The sequence below is a fragment of the Zerene cesonia genome, chromosome 19 (assembly GCF_012273895.1).
Source record: "Zerene cesonia ecotype Mississippi chromosome 19, Zerene_cesonia_1.1, whole genome shotgun sequence".
NCBI classification, from domain to species: domain Eukaryota; kingdom Metazoa; phylum Arthropoda; class Insecta; order Lepidoptera; family Pieridae; genus Zerene; species Zerene cesonia.
Window position 1 is genome coordinate 3491844 of NC_052120.1, and position 26088 is coordinate 3517931.

The window sequence follows — 26088 nt, forward strand, 5'->3', positions numbered from 1 at the left end:
TCACCTGGTATCGTGAACAGAAACAGTAGCGTCAACTTTGGTGTAACTGCGGGCACCACCACCTGGAGAACATCCTACGCGCACCCAGCGGTCCCCAGCTGTTTGAATTATGGGATTGTTCTGAATCATAAGCACTACGTACGCCATTGTTCTGAAGAAAAGAGTTAGGATTATTTTAATCGACCTAGTAGTGTTACTATACTTGTTATCTGTGTAGATAACATAATACTAAACTAGAACTATAATATAGTAATAAATCTCGATGGATCCATATAACTCCATATTACTTAAACTGAATATTTAACAGGCCAATGATTGTTTCAAATCTGGCCAGTTTTATAAAAATATGTTAAAATGATTTTTCCGAACAAGGCATGAAACGGTTGAGTTATAACTTGGTATGTTGATTAATGATGATAAATCTAGAGCCTTAATTTATCATCCAGTGAGATAGATATGTACTTGAAACTACATGGTATACATGTAAAAAAAAGGTTATTTTAATAATTAATATCATTCATACATCAATGTTAAGCCATATTCTTCATTAACTTTAAAACTCACAGCTGGTCGTGTTTCCTGTAAATACGAGTACATACCTATTAACAACCCCATTTGGTGTTTTAGTGATCGCATACGCAAAGTTGACATCACAATCCCCATGTAATGGTAACGATAATTTCACGGTGCCAGCGAATGCTTGCGAGCTGCATTTGTCACCATTTCCTGGGACATACATTCTGCCTTTGAATGCGCCACGTGGGCGATACGTCACTACAAGATTGGGACCTTCACAATCCACCGTTACTGTAAATAATTAAAAAATCTTTGATACATGTGTCGTCGATTATTTTTTTGTCTTAAATCCTTTCATGAATGAGTAAAGAATCATTAATTATCTTATTAGAGAGCTGTTTTATCTTCATACCTACTGTGTAGGTAAATAGGTATATAGTATTAGAGAGTAGTAGAATTAGTATATGTAAAAACGATAATATAAATATGTCAAAAAATACATATATACAAAATTTGGACAACATTTCAATGTAGTTTAACTCACTATTTAGACAAATTACACGACGGTAATACGTAGCAGTAGGCACTCGCCGCAGGAGCCAAGACCCAGTCGTAATAAGGTCTTCGCTGTGAAGATCACAGAGACCTCGGGGTGCTGTTGAGATCCAGGAAAAACCCCGGCATATGAATCGGTCTTCATTCTCGCATGCTGTTTTACACTAGAAATATACTTTAAGCAATAATGCAATGGTTTCATTATTTTGTTAGATTCTTTAATATATTCAATCAAAGAAACAATCAAATGAAATTAAAAATTATTGTTTGTCCTATTAACTATAACGCAAAATGCATAAATGTCAACTGCCATGTAAATAGCGAACGATATTGCAAATTTATGCGAAATTAGACTAAAAATGACACATCGACCCGCTTAACAGGCCAAGTCTTATCGATTCTACATGTTCGTAATATGTAGACCCAAGTTGCTTTCCGATTACTCAAATGCTTGCCGTTCTTATCTAATACAGTCACGCATTGCAAAGGTAAATTAGTTTAAAAAATGTTGTATTCAGAAAAAGTTTATATATCGATGACTTGTAACCATGTTAGTAAGTCATACCTCATCTTTGGTGGCGTTTTTTATGCTTAAGTCGGTCCTCTTTAGTGTCTGGTTATTGTATTCCTCGTAGGAACACCTGTCTATTTTTTTCGGATCTGAAATCAATGGAATAATTATGAACATGGTCGTATTTAAGAACGATGCATAATGTGGAATCACAGGGAGAATATTGGTTTTCAATCAAGGATACGAGATACCAGAAGTCGTTCTTTCGGCTTACAAAAAATAATTCGATACGAAAGGACTTAGTTTTGAATAATACTGAAAAAAATAAAAATTTAATGGTATCAGTACATTTTTTCGTAAGTTATCGATACCACACCATTTTTATGAATACAAACACATGGAGGTCTAAGAAAAAAAAATTAAACACATTTTATGATTGTTTAAATCGCTAAATGTCTTTTGCTAAAGCTCGTGTAAACATATATGTAAATTTTATTCTACACGTGCGATAGAAAATAAAGGAAATTTAGTTCAAAAATCACATTATAAAGTCCGGGCAAATAAAGCAATTGATGGGCGTGCCATAATTTAAATTTAAATAAATGTATTTTTTAGTCAGCAAATCATACTTTTAACAAAAAATATGCTTACAATCATGTCCACACTCGTCTTCTATGTAAAAAGTATAGTAGTTTGACACGCGGTAGGACTCGGGTTCAGTGAACTTATTCTCTCCGTTCAGGACACAATTTCCGATAGCTTTGTCTGACACAACAAACGTGTCTAATGGACTGTTTGGGTCTATCCACTGCGCAGACCTGTGATAAGGCAACAAAGTCAGATAATTTCCTCCGGAAAATAGTAGAGGGAGCAAAAAAGGTCCTTGAAAAGTCTGTGAAAATGAAATAAACGTTTTATCTGCTGATTAAACCAAAGATTTAAAAAATTTTGTCTAACAAAAATTATATGTGCATAAAAAATTGTAATTCTTATTACAATTTTATAAAAATGAGAAATATCATAGGTATTCATTACATTAATATAGATAAAACGTTTAGATAGATTCTTTGTGTTTGTGTTTTAAATAATTTTTATACATTGTTTATTCAAACAACTAAACACAACGATAAAACTTGAAAAATATAATACGAAGATCTTTATCCTCAAAACATAAAGTAATGTATGGGTATCCTTGTTCTTTAAATTACACACCTGTATAATTTCTCATTTGAGGAAAACAGCGCATCATAGCAATCTTGTACAGTCGCATTTAGAAGTATTTTTACATTTGCTCCTTCTGAGTTAAGGTAGTATCCTGGAGTACTTTCTAAAGCCCACCATCTTTTACTGCAGCCATTTGGTACTGAAATATGTATTATATCATTTACTATATCAAACTTGAATAATCCCCATCAGCAAATTTAAATAAAAAATATGTATATTTAATCTACTAGTGTAAATAAGAGATGTTTGGCTAGATTAGAAATGTTTGTAATATATTTTTAAATTATTATTTAACTATGGTTCGTTATTTTAGTGACGTACTTTATTCTGAGCTAGTTTAATATTTTTTCTGAATTTATTTATTTTATTTCTGAATTGTTAAATAAGATTAAATAAATAATCTTAAATAAGATGTGAATAATTTTTACCTCTTTGTTATACTACAATATAGTAGAGAAATTTATTTTTGCAAGTGTATCAAATTTATAAGTAGATACTTGAAAAAGATTCAGACAAATTTTTTACCTCAAATAAAATTACTTTACTCGACTGTCTAAAAGGTAAAAACAACCGTGTACTAACATTTTAAACAAACTTTGGTGAAGTACGCAGCGTCATTGTCCGCTGTAAGTTGAGAAACAGGTGACGCTGCCAGCCCCTGACAATTGCCTTTTGTGTAAGCCACAATAACGGATGCACATTCCTCCAGCTCTCTGCATCTAGCCAAGCAAGCCCCTGTAAGGGACTCCTCGCCACCACTCGCAGAATACATAAACACCGGCCGAGCTTTGTCCGGCGTCATGCCTGACCATCGAACAAAACTGCTCGTCTCAGGTTGACGACACGCGATCGCATCTATAAGGATATTTATAGTATATTATGTGACTAAGAGAATAATTTGAAGTGATGAATTATTATACGATAGACGACGTGTTTGACTTTTATGATTAAATAAATATACGTATGACAATAAAATTTAACAATTTATCTCTGACCCACGCTACAATACGAGTTATTTTAGTAGAGATTACAGTTCTTACTGTTTTATCTTGTTTACCCGAGCTTATTATATTAGCAAACTCAGGAAATAATAATGTGACATATTAAGATAAATCTTACTACAAAATATAAGAAACGAAATAAAAGAGTTTAACGGGAGTGTAGCACGTTTTGTGAACCTCTGGTTTTATACCAGATACTTTTATAAACATAATATATCGACTTAATTATTTTCAATAAATACAGTAATCTTTATTATGATCCTTATGCTTATGGTTGAAAGACCGTGTATGACACGTAACACATTTATAATGTACATTAGGATGCTAAAATTGAGTAAAAGGAAACCTGTTAGCACAGTACACTAGCAGCTCCTCAGAGGATAACACGTAAATGTAAGCAATTTTTATCAGTATTTACTTATTTAAAAACAAATAAACATTGTGTCTGTTTTGCTTCATTTTTGTTATATTATTTTTTACCGACATCCTACCTACATATACGACAAGAAAGACATTTTCGTTCAAAGATTATTTTTTTGTGTAATGCTTTTAATAAAATAATAGTAATTGTTTCGATATATTAATATAAAACGGAAGATTGTGATGTATGTAATATGTTTTAAACGGACGTTAGTTAGATTAATGAGCTATCAACCATACAAGTAAACAATAGTACTAAAGAATAAGTTAAAGTTAGCGTTACATATTTATATACATAAATTAAAAGAAACAAAACTACAAGCTATTCAATATTAACTTATTAAATAAACCAGTTTACATTCAGCTATTATAATGTATATCACATATGTATAACTAAGATTTGATTAGGTAGACAAATCAATTTTTTATAGAGAGATAATTATGTTGTAGACTCTATCTTATAGAGTAACATCGGCTACATTTTATCCAACCTCTAGAACTAAATCGCAAGTAACAAACTCGAAAGCAACTATTTACATTTTTTTGAATATTTTTTTTTTATTTTCAGATGATACCTCGACGTGTTTTGAACTTATTAATAACCATGATGATATTATTAGCGGCTGCGATCTTGGAAACGAACAAGTGCCCAGTTAATCACATTGCTGTTAAAGGGGCAGGAGGTACCGTGCGATGCTTACCTAAAGAATAAGTATATTTCTAACCGTAAGGCCTTGATCTTATGGAATTAGCTTGATTAAAAAGGGTTAAAATGTAAACACCCATTATGCATATCCTGTAATGTTAATTTCGAAGTTTGTGTATTTTTTTTTTTGTAAATTTAAACATATCTAAACCTACGCAAGAAGAATTTATATTGTAACTAACTGCGACCATTATGTTTCGTGTATTCTTAAATATGAATTATGTTTATAATAATTTGGAAATAAAATACTTTATGCGCAACGTTGTCTGATATTTTTACCCGAATCCATAGCGACATCTCTTATTCTTTCTTTCAATATAATATATTATTATGTCATTGTATACGTTATTATATCTAACAAACTTAACTGCACCACTGGTGTGCTAGCAATCAATCTATTAATTCTTTTAAAATAATTTCGAATGTAATGAATTCCTTTACTCGTTAACGTAATAGAGAATAAAAACAATTTAGACACATAGTCAAAATCCTGATGTATCCTAACTCTGTAGTTGCTCTTTTAAACTCATGTCCACATTATATTTTAGATAAAAATCATGCCAAAGAACTTCCTGTGGCATAATTTCATGGTCATTATTAATCTTTCATACATTCATTATATTAATCAAGGAAAAGTAACGTTACTAACTGTAACGAATAAAAAATATATAATTTTATAATGTAGAACTACTAATGAGATATAAATAAACTATTATGCTGCTATAACGTAAAAACAGTAATTTAAATTTCTATCTTGCCTCGAGAATAAATCTTTTTTGAAGAGAAGAAATTTTTGTTTTTAATATTATTAGCAGTCAACATGAAGGTTAATGTAAATATCAAATGTGCTCGATAAACGTAAATATAATGATGATCGTCGAACAATATATTAATTTCAAATCGATCACGCTATTAAAATAATTATTATATTCATGAATTGTGCCGATAAGACGCTGAAATGATGTTATCAATTTAATTTAAATATAATATAGGTAAGTCCTTCGAAATAATTCCAATTCTTAATAGCTAATTCAATTAGATTTCAAATCCCACCATCTTTTATGTATAGTTACTACTATATCCTCATGCGTCGAAGTTCGTACAGATTCTATTTTCTACTTATCGAAAATAATAATATATAAAATAAAAAATAAAAAAAAAATAATAAAAATAATATATAAAATAATTTATTTAAAGAATCTCTTAAAAAAGAAACACAAGTAGTAGTGGTAGTTTAACACATTAAATGTTCTTTTTACAAAACCCGCGTTCCTCATGCCTTGATGGGTATTGTTAGCTGATGCTTGGAGTGGAGAAATTTTCTGTAATGTTACTGGTTTGAGGTAATGAACAGATTTAAGTTATGGTAGTACTCATTCTCGTTCTTCGATGCATCATCAAACAATAAGTCATCAAATAATTGCATATGCATACATACATATGTGTAAAAAGATTCAAAGATTGTTCGATGCCTTCCTCATTGCACCTCTGTTAATGGTGGTAAATATTTTTTACGTATAATGAGTTCAGATACCTACGCTCTTACAGAAGTCTGGTTGAATAAATAAATGCTTAAGTTTGAGTTTAATATAGACAGCTCTATAAAATTTAATAAATCGCAAGTAGATATGTAATAGGGCTACCAGTAATCATAAAAACAAAAATCATCATTCATTTAAAATTACAAATACATGTGTATGTATTGTGTATACGTACATATAAATAGGTATTTGTATAATGATAAGTTACAAGTATTATTCATAAATAAAATAAAATAAAAATGACAGCTTCATATCAACTCACGACAAGAAAGCAATAAAGAGCTATCTTTTATAATCTACTTATATTCATTACTTGGGATTTAAATAAATGAACCAATACCTATTTATAGAATCATAAAAAATAAAAGGTTAAAAAATATCAGTATACTGTATACTTACTTGCATTGTTCACAATTACACATAATACCAAGACTCTAAAAACTATATTATTATTTATTATATAATACATTGTTTACACTGTTCACATGCGCTCGGTAACTTTACTAATTTACAACTCATAGACGCACTATTTGTCCTTCCGTAATGTTCATCGTCAAGCAATTTAATTTAAAATGACAATTTAAAACGCGGTTTAAAAATTGTCTATATTCTCGTGCAATATTCTATGGATAACATGAATACAGCTGAATAAACATACTGACGTCTTCTATTGACTTATATTCTTTTGAAAGTACAATGAGACTAGGTTTTAGTTAAAATGCATCGACGATATACGATAAACTCTTACGATGGTCAATTTGTCGTGGAAAACAATTTTCCGAATGCACGTAACGCGTTTAAGCCACTGTTTACTGAAATCAAAGTGCAGCCGTCATGAGCCGGTCCCCACTCCTCATCACGACCTTGCAGTTATTATGGTTTTACAGACAATTTACAATAGAATGACGAGTCAACGATAGTGAAAACGAATGATAATACGCTCGTTTGACGACAAACAACGTATTTTGTAACGGCCACCGTATGCGGGCGAAGTGCTTCCAGTAATAATAGACCTACTGTTTTACCGATAACCACCATTTTATTTCGTATTATTACGAAACCATCCGTCATAATATTATGCTCGTTTGACAATTTCATCATGCAGGTAATTTGCATAATTGGTGAGGATCTTGATATCCGTCTCCTATTGATAGAATTTAATGAAGGGTTTGTTTGTTTATTGTGAGTATTGTGTAAAAATGTATTTAAACAATAAACCACTTTCGACTTTCAAATAGAACTCCTTAGCGAAATCCTGACGTGCAATGGGCTAAGAGTTCAAATAGTCCTTTTGATAGAGTTGCGAATTAAGAAATTACCGACGCAAACAGACCATTCCATTGTTTAAAAAAGACCATAGACGAATTTATCAGACAGTAAACGTATGGATAGGATGTAAACTTATAAGGAATTAATTGGAATTATGTAAGTGCCAACAAATCACATCTTTAGTTCTGAAAATTTACAGAAAACTAGTAGGTACCTAATGCTTGTTTTTGTTTTTACCATCAAATCATAATGAAAGACTAATTCTTCTACTTTTTCTACGTCGATTCAGAATCATCGATCATTGAACGAGCAAATAAAACTGACACAATATATTATGATCATATCAATTATAACCACAAGCACACATAACATAATACTATATGTACCAGCTACAGGCTTCGATGAAAGCAAAACGTTTGATTTGTAGTTACATTACCCTACATATGTAATTGCAATGCCTAGTTGTATGAAGAAATATAAGTACGGTATAAGAAAATCAAATGTTCCGATTTTAAAAGAATTTTGCCTATGTAATCGAAACATCTTATAAACAGAGTGCATGGAATAACTATTTTTTAAGTACTATTAAATTATATTATTCTGCGTCACTGCGATCTAATTGAGTTGGCCTAAGTTGAATCATGAATGTATAAAAATAAATTATTTAAAAACCATACTTTAGCGACATGCAACCTTTTATGCTATGACCTATAAAAGTAATCTGTTATGTTAATTCGACTACATTCAGTATTGTTATGCTAATGCTACACCGAAGAATGCAAACCGATCGCGTGCGTAGACAGACGAACCAAATAAAAACTGACGAACTAATCTGTGGTATTGAAGGACAACTTCAGTGTTATAATTAAACTCATAATTATATGCATGTGTAACGGAATAATTGCTATGGAAAAAGAAGGAATCTTAAAACAAGAGTGTATGCATGAATCTAGTTATAACCCAACGTATTATTTTGGAGGAAAAAAATAGCTTCTAGTATTTCATGAATATTCAGAAAATTTTCTCACCCTGATTGTAACCTGATTTCAAAAACAATCAGTATATTACATCCTCTGCTGCGGCTATGCGGCTTCAATCGCGCGGTACCCGGGTGAAAGGAGTAGAAGTAAAAAAAACATTATTACTAATCCTGACTGTAATGGAACTAGCGGTCCTCCTCGCCTTCGCCCGTGGTACATATATAGCCTTCCATTATAGGGCTATCTAACAATGAAATAATTTTTCAAATCGGACCAGTAATTCCTGAGATTAGTGCGTTCAAACAAACAAACTCTTCAGCTTTATAATATTAGTATAGATAAGCGTGAAAGTGAGAGTGTATAATATAAGTAGGGAAATAGTACGAATTTGTTAAAATCTATTTTGTTTACAATCCATTTATTATTATCCATTCAAGGTTTTTGTATGATAGTAATAAAACAACAGTATTAGCGATAAATAATTTATTGTGCGCTTATGATTATAATCAAAATAACTCATAATTTACTCTCACATTAATACGAAATCGCATTTGCAATAGCAACGTGGTAAATAAGCTATTTAGCTAAATTGCTAAGCTACCAGGTACAATATAAATGTGTTTGATTGCTTCAGGCAACTACGGTAAAATACTATCAATTTGCATATTATACTATGTAAACGGTTCATATTTTAATTAAAATATTGATCTTACAAACTTTAATAAAATTTTCATCATTAATGACGCGTTTACAAAACCGACGAAATTCCGATGAAATGAAACTACATCAAACAAAACTAATAATTGCCACAAACTAATTACTTCTTCATATCCTAAAAAATTGTATTGAAATATTGATATATTTTGATGTTGCATAAGAGTGTCTCACTCAAAATTGACGATATGAGTTGAAGCCCCACATTAAGATAATTCTTATTATACTATTACATAATTTTATTTCTTAAAAAAAAACCCCAAGTAAACAGACATATAATATTTTAAAAAGTAGGGAAAAACATCAAAATGTTACAAATAACCTTAGTGAAAATAAATCGTTTCAAATTAATCGTTAATATTTTACACATTTACCTGATGCGTATTAGATGAAACATGTTTAGGAATACATTTTTTTGTCCCTGAAGTTCTAACGAAAAAACATCCAGTCTGCGCAATGTATTGGTGCATTCATTTTGAAAACGCGTCCTTAACGCAATTGAAATAAGAGTTGTAATTGCAAATTGTATTTGGGTTAGGGTTTATTATTTGTACTATGCTCAAAAAAATACATTATTCCACATGTCATACAATAGTTACACCTACTCTTATCTTCACTTCAATCATTTCCATCAGAATAACAAACAGTAGCATATTTATTAATTTAAAATATTTTCATAAATCCATTAACATCTCTTGAATTATCAAAGTAGAAAAAATAGCTTCAGAAAAATTTTACCTTAATTTATAACATTATCAAATCTATATCATATGAGCTAACTAACTCCTCTATTATAAGCATAATAGAATTTTTGAAGTAATTTAATGATCTTCCGAAACAAGAAGCTATCGATTTTAATATATCGCAATTCCGGTAAGCGATTTAGCTTACTGGGGGTAAGTGATAAGAAAACATATTGACACAACATTTAAGAAACAAATAATTAACATATTTGGTAAATCGGTAACAAACTATAACATTTAAAAAGCTACAAAATTTATTTGATAGACGATTTGAATCTATAAATGTTTGAATTTTATGGAATACAATTGCATAATAATATATCAGACATTTGTTTAATATTGTTTCCAAAAAGGAATGTTATTGTCTAATATCTTTAATTTTAATTTTTAAGATTGGACCTTATATGCAATGAATTAGATCATAATACTTTGTTAGGCTATGTTTACTTCTATGTCATAACAAAAATACATAATTAGCGATGGTGTTTATTATTATCATTTACTATAAAAATAAGTTCTGTTGTACAATACTCCTGATTTTGTTGCAGTTTGCATACATACAGGTAAATCAACCATCTATTATGTTGATTTTTAAATAGCTTTTAAAACGTGCATAAAATAAAAGATAAAAAATATAATGGCACAACATTCAACACCATGTTAGTCATTTAGAGAATTAAGACTATATATTATAATAAGCGGTGATGTTTAGAAGCAAAATTCATACACTTTTTTTAATTATGTTTGCCTCCTATGACTAGTATTTTTTGTATATCTGTTAATATCATATACATTATAAATACAATGACATTTTATCGTAATGAGTTAATTTTTATGTTCCGATCAATGTAACACTTGATTGAGATAACCAAAAACATATACCTTTAAAAAACATCAGGAATAATTTAAATTAGGAACTGAATAATAACTATATTTCGTAATCAACAAATTTAACAAAATAAAAAATATAACAAATAATATATTCGGCGGTAATCAGGTACAAAATAATTATCATTTGGTAATTTTAACTTTGGTTGATTTTTATATTAATACAATTACTGATACAAATCAATATGAATAACGGATATAAATTGTTTTTTCATCATGTCATGTAAATATTTCATAATGTTTAATTTCAACATTGATTTTATCCGATCGCGTCAGCAAGGTAATTTTTCTCATTAACTTCGACGCCTAAAACTTCTTTTTTTTCTTAAATTCTTCGTATGGAGACAATTAATACATAGGTATTTTAATCAATTAAACTATTATTTAAACAGTATGTATTGAATTTCAATTTTCTGTAACACCATTTTTATTTTGTTTTTTTTTTTATTAGCTCTGAACATAAAATTTAATTCGTAAAAAAATAATTAGATACTTTCCCAATTCAAAGACTTTTGTTTTAGACAATTCTCAATTCAAACCTTCAAATACAGTTTTCAATGGCCGTTACCAATAATAGTTTGGCACCAATATTTTGAGCGTCACTTTTTTATTAGTAATACGAATAAGTATCTTAAATTTCACAACCAATCAAATTTGATACGTCTCGAATATACGTAAAGCTAAGTACTCGCGATTTTGTAATATAGAAGAATATTTTCACACGCATGGAGTGCATCACACAAAAAAACAATCGCTTATGAAGCTTGTATATATTTCGGCCAGTATTTTCTTCGTAATGCTTTAAATACGACAAAGCAATCGAGAAAAGCGGAGTTCCGAATTTTAATAGTGCTTTTTTTTGGAACGTTTATTAGATTTTGAATTGAGAACGTTCGAACTAGACCGGTATACGATCTCTGAGGTACGACAAGATGGACGCCGTGCCCTTAGCCAGAATGGCGTGTCGAGGTTGTCTGAAGCAATTACCCATCAGCTCTAATGACCTGGAAATAGGTTATTATTATAATACTGGCCACTTTTAAAGCGATTCAAAACATAATCGTCAACAAGAAAAAACACCATCTTGTCTCGATATAAATGTATATTGTTGAAACAGTGGTGAATATCTCTATCTACATTGTAATATTGCGAACAAAAGAATGAATGTAATTTATAATATTATAATATTAAGAATTAAGAATATTACACACAATATTTAATCTCATTTTTACCTAACTTTACATTAACATTCTAATTTTCGTATTTCATTTTCAATCATGTAATCTTTCCATTATATTTGTTTGAAAAAGCAATAAATATTTAAAATCTGCGTAACAAATCTGTTCAAAATCAATTGAGTGTTTTTTTTTAATAAAATATACTATTTGAACAAACACCCGAAATTCGTTAGAACTTTATATTTGCCTTATCCATTAATTGCAACTTTTCCACACTCCAGACTCACCTCAAATGTGTAAAGGTCCCCAACTCAGGCGGCACACTCATAATACTGTTATTGGTGAGGTCGAGAACCGCCAACCGCTTCAGCTTAGCGAGCGCGTCCGAGGATATATTGATCTCAGTTATTTGGTTCTCAGCAGCCAATAGAATCTCAAGATGATCCAACTCATAAACACAGCGTGGGATTTTTGCGAATCTATAAAAAATAACTGACTTTATTTGTCTGCATTTATTTTTTCAAATAAAAATATACATATTTATTTTAATCGGAGAATTTTTTTTCGATGTTTCAAGTCGCTCAAGAAATTAATTAACAGTTGTTTTTCATGTTCATAGAAGTTATACATAGAACGATGAAATGTTTAGTTACTATAATTAAAAGAGACATAACCAAGTGAAATTAAATCATGCCTACTCTTTACTTTTATTCTTTAAATATAGATATTTTACTTTATAATCTTGGCAAATATATGAATGAGGCATATTAATAATTTATGGAACATTTTATTGAACAAGAAGTCAATCCGAATTTTTCTTTATTCCTCCTAATTTAATTCTTATAGTATAGAATTTGACAATACTCACTTATTATTTGCAATTACAAGTTCTCTCAAGTTCTTTAGGTCACCAAGTTCATTTGGTAGATCAGCAAGGCAATTTTTGCCCAAGTCCAAATACTGCAAATGGTATAAAGCACCGATTTCTGGAGGTACGCTCTCTATACTGTTCGATGATAGAACCAGCTGTGATAGACAGTCGTTGAGCAAAGTGATGCTGTAAAGAAGTTTTTCAATACAAACACTAGGATTTTTTATGTGTTCATAGATGAAAATCATCTTAAGCTGAATGTATGTTTGACCATTAAAAGATCATATCATCAGAGGTGTTCCAAATAAATCAGTTTGATACTCGCCAGGTGAGGGTATAGCAACGAGCTTGTTCTTGGGCAAACGATATATGTACACTTCAATTTTTTATCTTTTTCTATTGATTTTCGATGTCAGCCAGAAGGGCTAGTATCTCAGGACATCTTAGCACGACGCGTGGGTGAACAGAGGGTTCACCCTGGTGGGCGAGGGAACAGGGAACAAGAGATCACGTCTTCGCCGGCAAAGACGGTGTACGCATTCTGCTGTAGTGTCTCTTAACGTAGTGTCGCCGTTAGCTCTCTGTTCTATTGCCGAGTCTAGCCGCACGTTGACTTAAGTTATTTCGTCGTCGGAGACGATCAGGACGTTTCTTGGTCGCCTCCGAGTCCGAGTGGGATAGGGTTGCGGATGGTCCGCGAAGGCTTGTGTCACCGACGGATTGGGATGGGATTTGACCTCAAAAAATCAGTCTCATACTCACCCGGTGGGTATAGCAACAAGCTTGTTCTTGGATATGTCAACGATATGCACCTCAGCGTCAGCGGCGGCGCGGAACACGTCATCGGGGACGCACGTCAGCTCGCGGCCGGGGACCATGAGCGACTGACTCTTCTTCATTGTATACCTGAGTACCATAATATTGTAAAGCCTAAAATTTTGTGTGTGAGAGAGATAGAATAATTTTTCTACCAATAGGATTATAGGTTTAATACTAATAAAAACCAATAAATAATAGGACATAAGGATGAGGGAATCGAAGTTTTGATTGTATTATAATTCCAGTAATTCATTTATTACAATTACATTATTTTACAATCACGTCAAACCAGTACGAAAGATCAAATTAAAGAGACTAAAAAGAGACTCGAAATAGCAAATAATTTCCTGGGTGATTAACACAATGAAATATAAATACATATGACAATGATAATGACTCGTTTATTACTATTGTGATATTTTTAAAATGCCCATATTTTCTTTAATATATTACCTACATCTACTACAACATTATGTGACATACTTGTCAGGCCATTCCGCTTCATATCTGGTCTCGGCGACGACTTCCTCTCCAATCCTGTCCCGCAGGTATTTCATCATTCTGTCGGTGCCGCCGCGAATTACGTCTTGTCGCACAAACGACAGCTTATTTCCCTCCATGTTTATGCTCTGCAGTTGAGACAGAAGCCCTAAGTTCCGAGGTAACCTACAAATACAAACCCATTATTCATGCTGGCAATGCTATTTAATTTAAAAAGAGTCCATATGAGTTAAAATGAAAAATAAATTGCTTAATCTAAAGTGAATCATATTTATAGGCTTATGGCAAATCTATTTTGTTTTTGTTTGTATATAAAGCTATTTTTGTTATCACACGCAAAACTAAGCAATAAACCTATTGAAATATGATTCACTATATACATTGTATCTTTATTGATATTCCAGCTTTCCGCTCGTGAAATTTCCACGGGAATCTGATGTTTTAGGCCCATAAAAAGTTGCCTGTATAATCCAACCCTCCTTACATCTCACAAACACACTTTCGCATTAATTATTTTAGTAAAAACTGTTCATTCATAGAAATATTAAAATCAGCGAATAGACTACTGTTACAAATATATTATGCTAATTTATACAACTGCTTATTTAGCATATATTCATTCAACATAATGTTGTACACAAACGTTATGTTGAATGAACAGAATGTTCGAAGGCTATTGCCAGTAATCATGAAATATAACAAAAATATCCAAATTTTCCAAGCTCTTTGCGACATTATTATTAATTTATTTACTAATATTTCTTAAAAACGACGGTTCTCTGTTCTCCGTTCTTTGAGGTGAGCTATTTGAATACGGCATAAATTAATATCCCCACAACATATACTAATTATTTTTAATACTCACTGATTTAAATTATTATTAGTCAGATCGAGTCTTTTCAGTTTCTGTAACAATGATATGTTCTCGGGTAAGATTTCCAATTTGTTGTCCCTTATATTTAATATATTCAAATGTTGCATCTGATCGCAAAACTCTTCAGTAATTGCCTGGAAAACAATACAAGAGCAATTGAAATTAATCGCGTTATACAGTCTCGCGTCATTGACTTCGCACACTTATTACCGGCATTATGAGTTAGAAATAGAAAATGGTACACAATACATTTGCATAACACAGAATAACTTAATAATTTACATTCATTATACCGAAAGGTGAATCATTTATGTAGATTACAAACGTTTTACTATTTGTTTATTAATTTTTGTTATTTTGGACACATTTACACAATTAATTGAGAAATAATTCGTTAACGTATTAAGTACGCAGTATCATATTATTATACATTTAATACACGAAATAACGCCTCTAAAAATGTTCATGGTTGGAGGGCTTGCCATCACCCGCTTACCATCAAGCGACCCACAAGCTCCATTGCCGAATATGACAAAAAAAAATGTCATAGGCAGATTATAAAATAACTCATTTGCGATTGAAAACGGTATCGAAACGATACAACTCACTGCAACAAACATTATTTAATCTATTATAGAGTAGGAATGGAGAGAAGAATTCTAGTGATTATAGCAAAGTAATTAATATGCGATGGATATTTGATACTCCGGCTTTTGAACGCGACCGCATCCGGTTTGAAACTTGAACAGTTATTTAATTAATAACAAATTATTGAAGAAAATAACCCGTGCAAGGAATTTCAAAATATTACAATGACAATTTTAAAAATATTGCAAATAACTAATTTGAATTACACATTATTAAACTACTTAAATTATATATATTTAGATTAAAAAATCAAATAGAACAAAATGTAAGTCCTTTAAATCCAAAAAAGTATTTAAAATATGTTTACACAGACAAGAGTTTTAAGGTTTACCTTTATAAAATTATTAGCTAAGTATATTTCCTTCAGAGCGTTACACCCATAAAAATCTGGTAACTCTTCAATATTATTGTGATTGGCGTCTAATATCTCCATTTTCCTCAACTCCCCCATCGGCGGTAACTTCTTTATATTATTATTGCTTATATTAAATTTCTTTAAATCTGCGAAAAACATCTCCATTTTAATACAGTTTGATTTATGTTCATAATAAATTATAGATCGTCGTTTCGGCGAAAATATAGATAATTTGGCAAATATTTTTTTCGTTAAAAATTTCTCATAAGTATATAAATAGCATTTAAATGTTATATTTATAAACTAATTATTAATATCTTGATACTATGTTATATATTTTAATACGATAAAACTTCGGAATGAGATATTTCACCGCCGTAACAAGTAACCTATCACACTCTAGTCTCCTGAATATCTCCAGAAGCAAAAATAATATTATAAAATCTTATGGGTACGACGTGAAATAAACAAACAAATAACCTTTAGCATATATTATATTAGAAGGGATTTGATTAAAATAATTTTTATTTTTATAGAGCTTCATATTAGTTTGAGTATCATGAAAAATGTTGTTTCTTATTTATCATGTGAGGACCCTTTAATAAACGAGTAATATTTTGTTCAATTTGAAACTCTACTACATCTTTGTTCAATATAAGGGATCGGCTTACATAGATGTACAATGCAAGGCCATGGCACAATCCAAATAAAAGAGTCATATATACTATGTAATGAAAAAGACAAATATGTTTCACTTATTTTGATGATACCACCTTGTTCTCATATTAAGTTTATATGAAAAATAATAGATACACACAAGCTATTATCAAATCACGATGACAGGGTTTCTGTGAAGGTAGTACCTTATTATCCAAACTCGATACAAATTTAAATATTTTATTCATGTAAATTTATACTTGTATTTATGTCACTATCGGAGAGTATATAGATATTATAATCCGCCGAATTAAGAAGCCGTTTCCAAAAAGAGGTCTGTGTTGTATTGTAGTATGGCAAATTACACAACACTAATAGATGTTAGGTTTTTTTTTAAACAATGTACCACTAACAATCTATTCAGTTACTTTATTTATAATTTGTTGTGAGCATTACAATTTCAATTGATACTCAATGTATAGCACATTATACAAGATACTATGAGAAAAAGTATGTGAAAACCCATACAGCAATTCAATTTTGATTAAAGGCTTGTGTGTTATCACTTACCCCTCAAATTAACAATATCTGGAGGAAGTTCCACTAGTTCATTATGGGATAAATTGATTTCGACCAATCGCACCAGATAACCCATACCAGGTGGCAATGAGGACAGTTTATTATTTGATAAATCCTGTAAGTCACGATTTTTAATGTTTAATGTAACTGTGACTAACCAACATTTTAAAATCACCTGATAAATAATATTTTAGATTCCATATAAAAAAAATTCATTATATCTTTTAAGAAGAAATAAGGTGTAAAATGCCTAATGTTCAACTTTTGTCCATGGAACATACAAGTATACGATATTTGTAGGTATGGCATATAACCTAAAGCACTCAGTGATCACATACAATCATAAAATAATTTTCGAAATAATTCGTGACATAAACATAAATTAAAATTCAATAGCTTCCAGGATTATTATTAAAAAAACAAATGAACAAACTCTTCAGCTTAAACACTTTTATGAATGGCTAATAATGTGTGCTATACTTAAATTGAAATAATTAGAATGTTAAAGAAACTACTTACCAGAAATGTTAACATGACTAAATCACCAAAATCAGGTACAATTTTAATAAGTTCATTATGTGATATGCTCAACCACCTCAATTCTGTTAGTTTATAAAATTCCATAGGCAACTCCTTCAGTTTATTATGATCCAAGCTAAGATTTGACAAGCTCTTTAACTCTCCAATCTCAGATGGTAGGCATGTTAAGGCATTATCATGTAACTGAAAATATACACCCTTAGTACTTTTTTTCTATTCTGAGTTATATATGTTACATTATTAAGAGCAATTGTACACAGGCTTATATATCAATGCCATTGAAATTGTTCTCAAATACTGATAATAATAATTTCAGTAAACTAGAGAGACATTACTTTGAGTGCAATATAAAAAATTTCATTAAAGATAAACATACGACTTAATAACACATAAAAGAGTTTACCTTGAGGGTAACAAGATCTTGTAGTAACTTGACATTTGGCGATATTGTTTTAATAACGTTGGAGCTGAGATCAAGCATTTTCAAGGGCTCACAGTTCCACCAATTATTTTGGTCTGATCTTGCAAAGTCTACCTCTTTGGTGTCATCCATAACAAGTTCGTCGATTTTCCACACATTTTCAGGAACTGCGGGGGCAAATTATGTAGTATTAGTGAAAAAATTGCTTATGTTTGCATGTTTTTAAATAAAACTTAACAAACTTTCAGTTTTAACTCACCACTCCCTAATCCCCTGTTGCATAAACTCAGCTGTCCTGTACGTTTTGCTGATTTAATTAAGCCAATTGATAGCTCACTATCATCTGCTTTTTTATCTTGAAGGTGAAAAACAGATTTATTACACACTTTAACTCTTGATTTTATCGGTGTTCGTCGTGACATAGCAGTTGTTTATTTATAAATTTAGAATTATTAATATCAGGTCTTAAATTATTTTATTTACTTTATATAATTTAACATGTCCCAAACACAACACTGCGTGCACAGTGCATCATTTTCGAATTTCCATTTAAAATTTACATTGACAAGTGACAATTTCAATTTGTGAAATGTGTCAAATAGTTGAAACTTATTGCCATAAAAGAAAAAAAAAATGTGATGTGACATTGACAAATTTGAAAAGAAACATATGACAGCTGTCATTATATTAAAAAATGGCCATACATCATAATAATAAAAATAGATTGGTAACACGTTTTTTTTATTTTACGGATGACCGTTGGATAGTATATCGTACAGTGTATGTATTAAAGGAAATATCATGTTACAAGTTATAATAATAATATTTCTTGAAATTAAAGGCCTTCTAAATCATACTGCTTAAAAATATTTACCAAATGGGTGGTCGTTACTTCCTTGGATTCGTAAGGATCTATCAGATGATGCGCCAATTTCAATCATTATTTAGATGTAATAAGTGTCTTACCAAAAACCTGCTCAAAGAATGTTTAGTTATTATAGCGATAAAATACTTATTAAACAACTAAAATAGTACATAACAAGCAGACACTAACAAGTTTATTTCAATAGTGCACATTAGACTAGTAAAAGCTGTAACAATAACAAACATCTATATATTATTACATATGGGTACTTACTTGTTACCCGACTTTACGAAAGCAATACTAGTGAATTTATTACTGTAAAGAAATATTTTTATTGCTATAGTATTATGCTATCTGTGATTGATATAAATACCTGATAGTTCAGCATACCTGTATAAAATAGTAATTATATGACGTAATTTAATTCAATCAATAATACTTTACCTAAATTATTTACAAAGATACGAACTTACCATATTTACAAAAACTGAGCTTTTTTAGGTGTCAATTTATTAATAAAAGTTGTCATAAAAATACAGACATAATAAACTCGGTGTCGTTACCTACCTATTTACTATAAGTAGAAACTGCTTTTAAAAAGTAAATGTTTTAGTTTAAGGACGCTAATTGCATATTAGTTACAACTGAATTTTGTATATTTTACGGTCACTCAGGTCTGTAGATCATAATGTATATCACCATGATACGACTCATAGGAGCGCAGCAGCATAAAAAATATTGCAAACGCGGGTAAAATATTCCTATTGCAATTGAGACACAGCCACTTGTTGTCTGCACTAAAAACATAAAGAGAAAACCTTTGTGTTTTTGTATGTTTGTAACATTTTCTCGCAAAAACCACTGGATTGATTTCAAAAATTTTTCAATTTCACTGTGTGTTATATGTGTGTATACTCTATATATTATACTAGCGGTCCGCCCCGGCTTCCCTCGTGGTACATACATATATAGCCTATAGCCTTCATCAATAAATGTGCTATCTAACACTGAAAGAATTTTTCAAATCGGACCATTGGTTCCTGAGATTAGTGCGTTCAAACAAACAAACTCTTCAGCTTTATAATATAAGTATAGATGTCTGCTTAAATCTGTAAAACTACGCAACGGATTTTGATGGGGTTTGTATTAAATAGATAGAGTGGTCCAAGAGGAAGGCTTATATGTATATTAACATCTATTGAACTACTCCGAATTTAACGCGTGCGAAGCCGCGGGAAAAAGCTAGTTCGAAATAATGGTATAATTCGTAAATGTATGTCACCCTAAAATTGATTGGATTTGTGATCCGTAACATACTGCTTAATTTGTACTTTCAATTTAATAATGAATTATTTTTCGGTACATTATAGTTTATAGATTTGAAACCATTAATCTTTGAAATGGACAAAGTAATCATATGTAGACACTGCACCTGACGGATACCTGGGAAAGGAAGTCTAGATTGTCGACATAGTACGGTTATACGGTTAATTGTTTAATTAATCTCTATCTCTCTATCTCTATATATAAAAATTCTCGCCTCACAATGGTAGTTCCGAAACGGCTGGACCGATTTTCATGAAATTTTCTGTACATGTTGGGTAGGTCTGAGAATCAAGAAGAATAGTCTATAATATAAAAAAAAGAAAATATTTGAAATTCTACACTTGTCTACAAAGCTGAGCCCAATTTTCACATAATATCCATATGGTACTTTTTTACCAATCCTTCGTCCATAGCGTTCACCTACAAGTTCATTGTGAGCCAATTCCTATCTTCTAGTTTTTCACTGTTTTAAAGTTTGACATTAAAAACTTGTTCTTTATCTAAACGTGGCTCTCAGTGGCAGCTTAAACTTTTGGTGCCCAGTTCATAGTCGACCCGTGCACCCTTTTAGTAACATGAGATACGTATATGGACAACATGCATGTATGTTCAAATAATAAAAGCTTTTTATATAAGTAATAATGTACTTAGCTGTTTCCTAAAGTTTTCTATATTTGTTAAATAGTTTTGCATACATCGTATATTTGAACTTAGGTGGGTAAATACGTATCTTAATATATTATTATTAGGTGTATTATTTTAATTATGTTAAAAAACTACACGGCTGAAGCCGGGGCGTGCAGCTAGTCTAAGACATAAATATCCAACATCTTAATATTTAAAAAAAATATATTATATGCCATTAAACACATACTAGTCATGTATTTTTAGTGATGTTTTAATGCTATGTAATATATCAGCATAAAAATCCGTTAAAACGTAAAGAAAATGTTACAAAATTATATGTTAAATAAATGTTGTACACTAAATATTCTAATGTATTCCAAAAGAATTTTCATTCAGCGTAATCATCAACCTAATGGCTTGTATACTGTCGTGATGTGAATTGACATGGAAGTAATATCATGACGTCCACTTTGCACCTTTATAAAGCTCGGATCTTGGAAGAATACAGTCAGAGTTAAACGAAACTTGTAGAAAATTGGTGAAAAAAAAATATATATTGCAAACGAAGAAGTGACAAAAATCAGATAGATCCCAATATGAGTGTCAGGAGTAAAATATGTGTTACATTGCTTGTCCTGGCATTGTGGTGCTTAATTGTAACCTGCAATGGTGCACCGTCTAGCGCTAGATGCAAACCTAAGCGATACTCACATAAAGCTGTGCAGACTGACTTCAACGGTCTGCGATGCTGGGATGAAGTAAAAATAATGTCTTGCTGGGGTTATTGTTTGTCCTACGAAGTATGTATTTGCTTTATAACTACGACTTTACGCTCATACTCTTCAAATAAAAGAAGTATCATAGAGATAGGAAATGTATAAACAGAAACAAATATGTTTGCAGATATCTCATTGGCAGTTCCCTTATAAAGAATCTCATCATCCTGTATGTGTGCATGGTGAGAGAAAGCACTCTTCGGTCAAGTTGCGTCATTGTGACCCTGGAGTGGAACCTGGAACAGAAGTGTATCATTACGTTGAAGCAGCTAGCTGTAAATGTCAGGTAAATACAAATGATTGTCATTTAGTGGAATATCATATTCAGTGAAGTATCGTAATATCATATACCTATTCAATAATATATTTCTTATCATATTTCGAATTATGTTCACTCTTAATAATAGAGTTTTTATACAATTAAGGTATGCTCATCAGAAGACACTAGTTGTGAATGGCTTCCACCAGACTCTACTCTTATTGACGGCTTATTGAGAGAACAACTGGAAGATATTGAATAATGGATTCCACCGGCGAATACTAAAGCAGTATTAAACTATGATCATTGAAATAATTTAATTTTGTGCTAGTTTACACTTTTACAATATACTAACGCGGCGTAAAGTATATATATTTTTTTTAAGAAACACCATTTTCCCATAATTTTGACCCTGTTGAATGATTTATCTTTATGCAGAAATGCTAATTATGCTTAACCGGATATAAAGGTTAGAAGGAGAAGTATCATGCATTTCATAGCAGCAGTTGCGCTATTCAACATTTTTATTTATTGGCAAAAGGTTGATCAGCCTTCGTTTTCATGGCGGACCAAATAATTAATGAAATTTATAGATCATAATAATGTTAAACGTATGCTTATAATATTAAGCTCTAGAATACTTTTTATTACTAGGTAACATGAAATGTGGGCTCTTAACAAGAGTGTGTGTTTAATTATTTTCTAATGGTGGTCTCGCAAATTCGCACGATTATGCAAACCTACCTCAAAAAAAAACCAAACTCTTTTTCCTAGGACCTGCATGAGCACAAAGTGTACGCAAGTGAGTGACCCGGATTGTAACGATAAAAAATACTTGAAAAAAAGATTTAATTAAAAACTAGCAATCTATGAAAAAGTAGCGGTGTTATGATTGACAATTGACATTGACAATGACACTGTTACTTGAAAATAAGCAATAAAATATAATTTATAAAAAATCACCTATAAAGTAAAAACTAGTTACTTGTTGTTTCGGATTCACGATATAACAGGATCATTAACACATGTTCAATAACATACAAATAGAAATAAAAAAAGTCCTGAGAATATAAAATGCTGGACCCATGGAATGATCAATCATTGTTACCGCCGCCGATAAACACATTTTTTTGTAAACACAAATTAGGTAGGTAAATAAAGCTTGTGATGTTTTCAAATATTATTTTGATTGCATAATAAGTCTTGTTCTATAATTATTTCAGATTTAAAAGAATTAACCTATACTACAAACAACATAGTTCATATTTTATCTAGGCAATCCCCTTTACACAAAGAAAGTGCTATATTATCCAGATTCTTATACAAATTTGACAAGAAATTTCGAAATGATATTGGTTACCGTAATTTTAAGAAGGTAAATACAGCACTGAAGAAATATTTGACTTTAAACCTTTTGAAGGATGTAGAAAATTTTTCATCGTATTTACCAAAAGAAAACGACAATGAACTATATCTACCTACGAGGCAAATGCTAGAATACATTTTAATAAGAATTGTGTCATTTTCTAAATTGATGCTCAGAATTGTAGTTTGCTCCAAGCAATCTGCTATTTTTTACTTAGATAGAATAAAGCGAGGAGAGAGTCATTGGATGTGTCTAATGCCCTATGCGTTACTGAGTAGAATATGGTCAATGTCCCTTGTGCTGTTACAACATTCATGCAATTGGTATAATCAGCTCCATCAAGTTGTAGATAAGCTTGAAGTAAAAGGCTTACCTTTTTTACCTCTAGATTATAAATTACCTGATGATTTGGAGGAATGGTTAGATATGAAAAATTTAAACAGCCATTGCAGCTTTAACTGGACTTGTAAAATTAAAATTAACATTGAAGCAATTGCAATGGAAGATGATTCTGGAGATTTATGTGAGAGTATTTTGGACTATGTAAGTCAGATCAATGAAAATACAGACACCGCTGATGAACATGATATAAAATTACCTTCTATTATTGAAACATTTCATACTGAAGATGTACAACTAAAACAGTCTGATGTAGGTGTAGCAGTTCCTAGAAATATTTTAGGTAAATCTGCAGATCCACCAGTGGGCAATAAAAATAAAGCTGCTATTCACTCAATTGACACAGTAACAAATTTTAATTCTTTAAAAGACTTTATCAATAAAGAAGAAGTTTTAAGGAATGAATTAAATGATAATGCCTTAACCAGTCATCTTAGTTTTATGCAATGGCAAGCATTAAAAACTTGTTTGCTTAATCTTGATACCAATAAGAATGTACCCCGGAAGCTACAGAGGAAGGTCGAAAGAATATGGCAAGAAAAATGTTTGGATTACAAATAAAACAATGGAATAATTTTAATATGTATTATTTATCAATCATGTTGCAAAACTTTGTAGGTTTGCATAAGCACCATTTATATACATAAAAGTAACATGCTTGAAATCATACATCAGGTACATCTTTAAAGAATACACAAGCTGTGTTTTAAATATACTCCTATAGTAATTATTATCATCCTGCTCAAGACATGAATACATGTACTGCATTGAATTAAAAAATTTATTGATTTGTTAATTTTAACCTTTGATTGTTAGAAGTTTACTATATTTTTAACAAGATATATTTATTTATGTTTTGAAATATTAAAGCTTTAACATTTGTGGAATAAAATATTTGACAAAAGTTCATTTACTCATGTAGAAGCATCAAATACTATCTGCATTCTAGTGTACTTTAGAACACCAAAATTATCACATGTTATGTATCAATTTTCTAAATTGCCCTAGCAAATCAAAATTGATTATTTTTAATAATTTTTTTTATACACATATGTATCAAACTGTTATTTCTGCAAAATTCACGATAGTAATGATAAAATAGCTTCATTTAACTTGTACCCTCATAGTATCAATAGCAGAGGAATAGCATTTTGAGTATTATATAATTTCAAAACATCTAATCATGTCTTATGTAACCAATTCAATATAACCTGTTAAGTATAGCATCATGGGGCAACATGTATATTTGTATTACATATAAACATCAGATCAAAGACTTCAAAATATTTAAACATATGTAAAATTAATATTCTAAAATAAACATATTCTAAATAAGTTGCCAGCGCCGTTTTATATAAAAATGTATGTAATAACATAAATATTATAATTCAATATTGCACAGCCTTTCACATGCATCTTATAAAAAACTTGTTTACAAAATTGAAGTGTAACTACGTTAGGCTATACCGGTATATAAAAGCTACAGGAATGTATAAACCAAATGCTTATGTGACAAATTTCAACTGGGAATAAAAATGAGCAAATCATTTCCTGACACTAGACAATTTTTGAAGACGTGCCTTTAAACCACCTTCTTTTTTTGGTTGAGTTAGTGCTTGAGCTTTTCTTTCTTCATGCATTTTTTTAGTTTCTTTCAACCTGGAAAATAAAGATTTTTAGTAAATTGACATTTTTTCTTATCATTGTTTATAACAATTCTCTTTGAACTGAATTTTGAGAAGAAGCATTAATTAATTATTCCCCTTAATCTTTGTAAGGTACTTTTTTATATAATCTAAAGGTATTTTTACTACTTGTGTTGTGTCATAAGTAGCAAGAAAACTTTCATTGTGTTACAGTGAGTTTTTTAGATTGGTTATTATGTCTGATGCGTCATAATATCTTATTATATAAGTAAGATACATACTTTTCTTTAATTGCCAACTGTTCCTCCTTTTT

At 30.6% G+C, this 26088-nt stretch overlaps 4 protein-coding genes and 2 long non-coding RNA genes across 6 annotated transcripts; 3 read left to right on the forward strand and 3 right to left on the reverse strand.

Moving 5' to 3' along the window:
• Positions 1–7470, reverse strand: LOC119834311. Its single transcript, XM_038358650.1, has 8 exons — positions 6874–7470; positions 3389–3661; positions 2795–2945; positions 2234–2400; positions 1637–1731; positions 1061–1235; positions 600–807; positions 1–151 (listed from the first exon to the last, which is right to left on the reverse strand). Exons 1-8 carry the CDS (start codon positions 6941–6943, stop codon positions 1–3), a joined length of 1290 nt encoding a protein of 429 aa, XP_038214578.1. The 5' UTR covers positions 6944–7470.
• On the forward strand, positions 4071–5190 carry LOC119834589. The gene is made up of 2 exons (XR_005288006.1): positions 4071–4200; positions 4796–5190. It is a non-coding gene; the product is annotated as an uncharacterized LOC119834589 (long non-coding RNA).
• A 1730-nt stretch (positions 7471–9200) lies between the features above and the next one.
• On the reverse strand, positions 9201–19052 carry LOC119834586 (leucine-rich repeat-containing protein 40-like). Its single transcript, XM_038358982.1, has 11 exons — positions 18771–19052; positions 18494–18678; positions 18070–18273; positions 17542–17665; positions 16291–16460; positions 15303–15445; positions 14420–14602; positions 13880–14023; positions 13115–13303; positions 12534–12725; positions 9201–12072 (listed from the first exon to the last, which is right to left on the reverse strand). The coding sequence occupies exons 1-11, from the start codon at positions 18931–18933 to the stop codon at positions 11967–11969; spliced, it is 1803 nt and encodes a 600-aa protein (XP_038214910.1). The 5' UTR covers positions 18934–19052; the 3' UTR covers positions 9201–11966.
• Positions 19053–21786: 2734 nt separating this feature from the next.
• Positions 21787–22677, forward strand: LOC119834490 (glycoprotein hormone beta-5). The gene is made up of 3 exons (XM_038358866.1): positions 21787–22129; positions 22233–22391; positions 22531–22677. The coding sequence occupies exons 1-3, from the start codon at positions 21926–21928 to the stop codon at positions 22624–22626; spliced, it is 459 nt and encodes a 152-aa protein (XP_038214794.1). The 5' UTR covers positions 21787–21925; the 3' UTR covers positions 22627–22677.
• Positions 22678–23314: 637 nt separating this feature from the next.
• Positions 23315–24702, forward strand: LOC119834577. The gene is made up of 2 exons (XM_038358974.1): positions 23315–23511; positions 23588–24702. The coding sequence occupies exons 1-2, from the start codon at positions 23439–23441 to the stop codon at positions 24688–24690; spliced, it is 1176 nt and encodes a 391-aa protein (XP_038214902.1). The 5' UTR covers positions 23315–23438; the 3' UTR covers positions 24691–24702.
• Positions 24701–26088, reverse strand: LOC119834578. The gene is made up of 2 exons (XR_005288005.1): positions 26057–26088; positions 24701–25788 (listed from the first exon to the last, which is right to left on the reverse strand). It is a non-coding gene; the product is annotated as an uncharacterized LOC119834578 (long non-coding RNA).

Excerpts from the sequence above, each read along its gene's own strand:
- LOC119834311 (XM_038358650.1), bottom strand. The coding sequence starts at position 6,943 with ATGTATTATATAATAAATAATAATATAGTTTTTAGAGTCTTGGTATTA. Across the intron at positions 1,732-2,233 it reads AGACGAGTGTGGACATGATT|ATCCGAAAAAAATAGACAGG; the intron begins GTAAGCATATTT and ends CATTGATTTCAG. Across the intron at positions 1,236-1,636 it reads AAAACGCCACCAAAGATGAG|TGTAAAACAGCATGCGAGAA; the intron begins GTATGACTTACT and ends GTATATTTCTAG.
- LOC119834586 (XM_038358982.1), bottom strand. The coding sequence starts at position 18,933 with ATGTCACGACGAACACCGATAAAATCAAGAGTTAAAGTGTGTAATAAA. Across the intron at positions 15,446-16,290 it reads TAGCTAATAATTTTATAAAG|GCAATTACTGAAGAGTTTTG; the intron begins GTAAACCTTAAA and ends ATTGTTTTCCAG. Across the intron at positions 13,304-13,879 it reads CTTGTTGCTATACCCACCGG|CATCACTTTGCTCAACGACT; the intron begins GTGAGTATGAGA and ends ACTTCTTTACAG.
- LOC119834490 (XM_038358866.1), top strand. The coding sequence starts at position 21,926 with ATGAGTGTCAGGAGTAAAATATGTGTTACATTGCTTGTCCTGGCATTG. Across the intron at positions 22,130-22,232 it reads GTTATTGTTTGTCCTACGAA|ATATCTCATTGGCAGTTCCC; the intron begins GTATGTATTTGC and ends ATATGTTTGCAG. Across the intron at positions 22,392-22,530 it reads CAGCTAGCTGTAAATGTCAG|GTATGCTCATCAGAAGACAC; the intron begins GTAAATACAAAT and ends TATACAATTAAG.
- LOC119834577 (XM_038358974.1), top strand. The coding sequence starts at position 23,439 with ATGCTGGACCCATGGAATGATCAATCATTGTTACCGCCGCCGATAAAC. Across the intron at positions 23,512-23,587 it reads TTTTTGTAAACACAAATTAG|ATTTAAAAGAATTAACCTAT; the intron begins GTAGGTAAATAA and ends TAATTATTTCAG.